Source organism: Pygocentrus nattereri, chromosome 4, assembly GCF_015220715.1.
Source record: "Pygocentrus nattereri isolate fPygNat1 chromosome 4, fPygNat1.pri, whole genome shotgun sequence".
Taxonomy (NCBI): Eukaryota; Metazoa; Chordata; class Actinopteri; order Characiformes; family Serrasalmidae; genus Pygocentrus; species Pygocentrus nattereri.
The window spans coordinates 9976172-9983078 of NC_051214.1; the positions used below are offsets into that span (position 1 = coordinate 9976172).

At 36.6% G+C, this 6907-nt stretch overlaps 1 protein-coding gene across 1 annotated transcript; it reads right to left on the reverse strand.

Moving 5' to 3' along the window:
- Window positions 1-747: 747 nt before the first annotated feature.
- LOC108427481 lies at window positions 748-5616 on the reverse strand. Its single transcript, XM_017697670.1, has 7 exons — window positions 5564-5616; window positions 5060-5151; window positions 4918-4963; window positions 1618-2004; window positions 1364-1480; window positions 1006-1211; window positions 748-854 (listed from the first exon to the last, which is right to left on the reverse strand). The coding sequence occupies exons 1-7, from the start codon at window positions 5575-5577 to the stop codon at window positions 781-783; spliced, it is 936 nt and encodes a 311-aa protein (XP_017553159.1). The 5' UTR covers window positions 5578-5616; the 3' UTR covers window positions 748-780.
- Window positions 5617-6907: the final 1291 nt, after the last annotated feature.

A 6907-nucleotide genomic window follows, 5' to 3' on the forward strand; every position in this document is an offset into this window, starting at 1 on the left:
TGGTTGCCATACTCATTACAGGCAAATAAAACTGCATCATCCCAATCTGGTGTCCATCATTGACCAGGGCGGATGAACACCTGATAGGAAGGGTCACATATATTTAGTGAATACTATAGACAGATGCCATTAAAAAGGCGACTGTCTTGAAAATAGATCTATACAGATTAAGGCACATTTTTTGGTATTTTGTTGTAGTTTGTTCAAAATGACAACCTTGATCTAAAACACAGTGAATACACACACTATTAGGTTATTAGTCTAACAAAGAGAACAAGAGGCATTTTAAAAGCCCAAAATACTGTGGCCATGTGTTAGAGTCAAACACCCCAACGCAACTATTGCTTATTGGTCAAAGTTTTTTCAACATCAGTTCACAGTTGAAGCACAGCTGGGCCATCCAAAAACTGGAAGATGTTGACCGGGTAAAAAGGTACAGAATAGAAAAAAAAGAAAAAGCAAAAAAGGGGCACTGCCAGACCATAATAATTCCATGGTTAAGTTAAACTTTCTGCACAGCTGGACTGTGAGTGGGTGAGTTAGGGAAGTTTTTGGTAAGTTAGTTCTGAGTCAATCCAAGGACTAATGGCGACATTTTAGAGAATTAAAATGTGGATTTGCTTGTTCAAATGACAGTTTGCAAATTTTCATGTCAAACCCTGGCTATTGAAAAGGTTGCATGGTTACAGCATGGTCACATTATGCTATTTCTAACTATGGAGACAAAGGAAAATAAGACATTTTAAGTATGCATGTGAATGATCAGAAATTTTTATTCTTTCAAACGTCTGTCCAGTGCCATGCTGATTCTCCATGATCAGGTCTTGACCCCTCTTCAGCCACTGGAATGCCCACTGAAACAACAGACACATGAGATAGCCAGTGCTTTTAATCTACTGTTCTAATTGCATTGATCTTAGTGTCTTAACAATTATAAACTATAATTAACATAAATCTTTTTGAAAACTGAACCATTATGCTACCTTAGTTACAGCTCTACTATACCTCTCTTGTGTCCAGGTGGTATCTTGACATAGGCAGCCAAGTAAACACTATAATCACGTCTGAAATTTGCACAATCAATGCTGAAATTTCTATCAGATAATTCATCGGAGTCATGCAGGAACCATCTATCAACCAGCTTGTTACACACAACCATGTGCTTTCCTGCCATCTTCTTCCACAGAAGCAAAAACTGAAGTTCAAAGGTTCTGAGAGAGAAATGTATATAATCATATCAATTGCATAATCAAAAAAGGTGGCAATTGAAACATTAACACAAATTTAGTAAAAACAGTTAAATGACACAATTTTGTATGCATGCATTTCTCTCCTTTTCAAATATTTTGTTTATAGTATTTACCCGTCTTTGACATTAAATGGTGGAGCTGTATTCATGCCATCAGTGTGTACCAATATTAGGCTGGGGTCTCCATTTGTTTCGGCCAGAATCATCACATCTCCATAGCGCTGGAACTCACTAAAAATATACACAGATACACTTCTACTAACATTTATTCGTTGTACACCAAAGAGTTATTTTAGACCTTTACATAAGTGTTTAGAATTTGAGATGAGAGGCAGAGCAAACATAATGCTTAAGATATTGATATTTACCGGTATATGCTTTCATGCTCAGCATGGTCTTTGGAACATACCAGTTTTCTAAGCATTGGCAAATGGTCCTTAACCTCACTCCAAACATCAACTGTTGCAGACATTTTGAATTTACAGTGATCATCAAAAAGCTTCAAATGAATTAACCACAGAGCTTTAGCTTGATCATGCTTTTTTGCATATAAGTAAGTCATGATTGTGTTCAGTGTAAGGTCAGATTGGAGTAGAAGATGAATGTTTTCAAATTTAATGTGACAGATAAAAAGTCCAACAAGGAGTGAGTCAAGGACACATGTGTTTATAAACTGGTATGAACCATAGCGACCGCGAGCCTTTACACAGATGCTCCAGTCATCAGTGATTTCCAGTTGATTTTCCAGAAGACGGCTGTAAAAATGATATACATGAGAAGATTGATGATGATATTATTAAAATGTTAGCAACACTTTACAGTAAGTGTTGACTTATATTAAGCAATGCATTTGTTATCATGAATAAAACTTGCAGTACTAAATTAATGATGGTTAGCTAATATTAATTAAACAAGTAACAATTTTAGTTAATGATGTTTTCACAGTAAGTGTTGACTAACCTTAACACATTTTTACATTAAAAATACATGATACTACAATCATACTGGTTAGATAATATTTTTGAGTTTAACTTCATCTTGTTGTAACTTCAGCTGACACCACTCACTTCAGTATTTTTAGAGCTAAATAAAACAAAAGAAAATGAATAGTCATACTAACTTCATTCCTTATGCTGATAGATGTTGCATATAAGAAGCTTCACTGCAGTTCAGTGACATTTTATACTTCTTCTTGGATTTTTTTGGTACAAAGGGTTTCAAAGTCTTTTCTCTTGCTTGTGTCCGTGTACTGCCATCAATTATTCTTTGTTGTTTCAGCAGTGATTGATTCTGGAGCTGAGAATCAACCACACTGACCTCTTAGAGAAGCTACAGATTCAATGGAACCCCTGAAGTCAAACTTCCCAGTTGCTGCTTTTGATGGGGGTCCATTGGGAGCTGGATCCATCACTCACAAAGTCTGTTAGATCAGTCATTAGTTCCCTTCTCATTGTGCTAATAACTTTTCTTGATCTCTAATCATCTGAATTTTCTGTATTTGAGGCCTATCTTGGTTACAGAAACATAATCCCTGTGTTTCCTGGTCACAACATTTCTGTTTTGAGCATTGTATCACACATCCTAAAATAACAATCAAGTCAATATCCATTGAAAACCTTGATAATGATTCCCCTCTTAAAATCTCCAGGAGGTCTTTAGTAAAGGCAATGCCGCTAAGTTACCTCTCCATCGTTCTTATGATTGTGCAATCAAGTTTATTGAAAAATACACTCTGCCAAAGTCTAGAATCTACCTACTTGCACAAGAGGAGGTGAAAGCTATGGACGCCAATATTCAGGAAGCATTAGAACAAGGTTTCATTGGACCTTCTGCCTCCCAGGTAGCTTCAGGATTTTTCTTTGTCAAAAAGAGAGATGGAGGACGTTGTCTATGTATAGATTATAGGGGCCTGAATCATTTCAGCAAGAATTACGCTGACCTGCTTACGTTAATCCCAGTTGCTCTAGAGCAGTTATGTGAAGCTAAGATCTAGATCTCCAAAACATGTATAATCTTATAGAAGTTGTGATGGGGACAAATGGAAGACAGGTTTTGTGACCATTAGTGGGCACTATGAATATTAAGTAATGGTGTTCAGCCTTTTGAATGCTCCATCTGTGTTCTAAGCATTTAGAAATGACATCTTAAGAGACGTAATAGTGAAATTTGTGATTGCCTACATTGATATCCTCTTCTAATCTCCAGATCCCAAGATTCATGTAGAACCGGTTTGTTTAATGCTAAAATGTTTACTTGAACATAATTTGTTTGTGAAAGGAGAAAAGCGCAGGTTCCATCTCCAGCCTGTCACCTTCCTTAGTTATATCATCAGCTCCAATGATGTCATCATGGATTACCACAAGGTCAAAGCAGTTGTATATTAATTATGTAATTTAGAAACTTGATTTGCCGTTAGCGGGTTTGCCAATATTTTTATGTCTCCCTTCTCAAACCAATAGTTCCACATCTGTTGGATGAGGCTACACCCAATGTCACATCTGGAGAATGTGGAAGGAGCTCCTCTGTATGCTATTTGTCTGTTGTAGGACTCAAGAAGAAGAGGAGGGGAACTTCGATACCTGGTGGACTGGGAAGGGGGCACCCCTGTGTGGGATGTCCTGGATCCAGGATTAGTGGCTGATTTTCATTGTCACTATTCTGATAAGCCTGCTCCTCGACCCTGGTCACCTCCAAGGCCATCAAAGGAGAGCTCCATCAGTCCAGCACAAAGACAGCTCCCAGTTTGCTCCTGTTCCTGCCTCCAGTCGCGTGAGTTGTAGTCACTGTAGCCATCCTCATTACCATCCAGGACTCTGGGGGGGGGGGGTTGTCATGCATGCCTGCATGCCTCTGACCCTGCTTGTCCCATGGACTCCAAATCCCAGAACTCCCTGCATAACTGTGGCACCATCACCACCAACCATTCATAATTCAGTTTCACCTGAATACTGATATGCCTTAACTGTTTGTTGTTTCATGTGATCTGTCAGTTAGTATTTAAGCCCGGTCTTTAGTTTATTGCAACGTATTGCTTCTATTTCTAAAGCTACTGGGCATAATTTCCTGCACTGTCTCACTGTTAACCAGACTTTATTTATATACTTTCTGACTTTATTTTTGCCATCTCCTTAGGATTTGTTTGCATGGACCTTGGTTTGTTACATTTGTAAACTTAATGTAAATTACTTTTGAATAGACAGAAATGATTAGTTTAACCAAAATACACTGCCAACAGAACATTACGCACTTTAAGTGAAAAGTCAGTTGTACTAATGCATCAATATTACCTAGGAAACATTTCTCAACATCACTAAGCATTTGTTCAATCCATTTAATACACATGGTATAAAATGTAAAAATAATAATGTCTAGCCTTGAATCAGTGCAATTTTGTTTTAAATTAATATTAGCTTACCACTACACTTTGTATATAATTTTAGTATCTGTTGTGTTTTTAAGGTTAGCAAAAACACTTGTTAATTTTAGTCAACACACAATGTGAAAACATTACCTAATGCACTTTTTATAAGTTTACTGAATATTAACTAACAAGTATAAATGTAATAGCTCATTTTGTTCTTGTTAACAAATGCATTGTTTAATGTTAGTTAGCCAGTGCTTACTGTGAACTATTACTATTTTATTAAGAAAGAATGTATAAAATGTACCTTATGTTTTTTTCTTGTTTAGCAGATTTGAGAAGGAACCAGGGCCCTACCACATAAACACAAACACATTTAAATATCAGACCATTTTCTTCTCAAACAGAACAGAGTTCATATATGTTGTGAAGTGATTGTCCTTCATTACCTTTAAGCAGATGATTATATTCCAGCAGTAACTCATTACGGTGCTTGAATCTAAAGCTGAAATATTGGAAAATCTTCTGGAAAATGCTCAAGCTGAAAAATATATGAATAATGTTATTTGAAGACTATTAGAAAGAAGGAAGGTCATTTTAGTGTCCTTTCTCACATGACCGAAATATACGGTAAAGAGCTACAGACGGAAAGTTCTATATAACATACACTGTAAGCACAAATACAGCTGTCGAGACCTGCCTTCTTGTATTTTTGCCCTTTGGGGTAGTTCTACCTCATTGACAAGCATGGCCTGGTTACACAACAAGCACAAGCACTTACAAGCACAAAGCTAGTCAGATAGCGCTGTTTTGCTATCACCGTGGTAAAAGTTTATCGTACACATTGTCTAAATAAATAATGACTAAAATAGTCATTACCTACCATTAGTCGATACAAGACAACAAAAATTTTTAAAAAGAAGCATTTTAAGCAGAGAATTAGCGTTTCTTACCTATTGTTTCCCATTTCAAGGTGTATATGTATGAGAGACAGAGCACGCCAAACCATAACTTGATTTTTTCCACGCTACGGCCAACTTAACAAAAGAAAAGACGTTGCTTCCGGGTTACATAAAAGCCTCTTTCTCAATCAGCCAAAAAGTGTTTTTTTTTAATACAAGTTTTTATTTTTTTATCTATCAAAAAATCAAAAATCAGTGAAATCTTATTGTACTTTCTGTTGAACAAAATTTGGTTCAAATCTGGTCAAAAGAACTGCTTAAGTAAATGTAAAACAGGAAAACATCAAAAAAGGATTTTTATTTAAATAAACTCTACAATAAACCCTGTTGACCTACTTAAAATGATACACACTCAAATGTAGAACATAGCGGTGAATGTGTAAAAAAAAGAAATGTGTAAATCAGCATCCATTAACTAAATATCTCTCTTATCTTCAGTTATAATTACTGTTACAATGGTACTCATTACGCTTTGACTTTGGAATATAAATTGCCATGGGCTATTGCACAGAATGTTTATGCAGCAAAATACCTTTATACACTGTCAGAAATATAGGTGCTGTGAAGGTACATTATTTGGTCATCAAGGGGGGTCAAACTCATGAAAGTCATGATAATTGGGTATGTAAAGCTCAGACAGTAGTGAATTGTCGGTGAGCAGGGTCTTATAAACAAGCTTGCATGAAAAAGTCCAAATCTCAAAGTCAGTAAACCAGGCAAAAGGTCCGGAACCAGATAGAATCCCAAAGCCACAAGTAAGAGATACTCTACAATCTGGAAGGAAAACTGGAGAGGTATGTAAAGGCAGAAATTGTGAGGTGAATTGAAAGTGTGAGGAACAACGGTCGGAATTCAGGTGATGAGGACGCCTGGTGGACAGGACAGGGAAATGCAGGAAAGGATATGACAATCGGCTGATAATATAAAATGGTCCGCTGGATGCATATCAGTTAGTGTGGTATTGCATGTGAATTAATAACAGTAGCCTACACTCTTGAAAACAATGGTTCATCAAGGGGTTTAGCAACAAAAATGAACATTCAAAGAACCCTTTGCATGATTAAAGGTTCTTTTCATGGTGAAATGTTTCTTCAGATTGATGGAGAACATGCTGCATATGATTCTATTTGGAACTTTATATACACTCACCAGCCACTTTATTAGGTACACCTGTTCAATTGTTTGTTAACACAAATAGCTAATCAGCCAATCACATGGCCATAACTCAATGCATTTATTTATCAAGGCATGTAGAGGTGGTCAAGACAACTTGCTGAAGTGCAGACCGAGCATCAGAATGGGGAAGAAAGGTGATTTAAGTGACTTTGAACATGG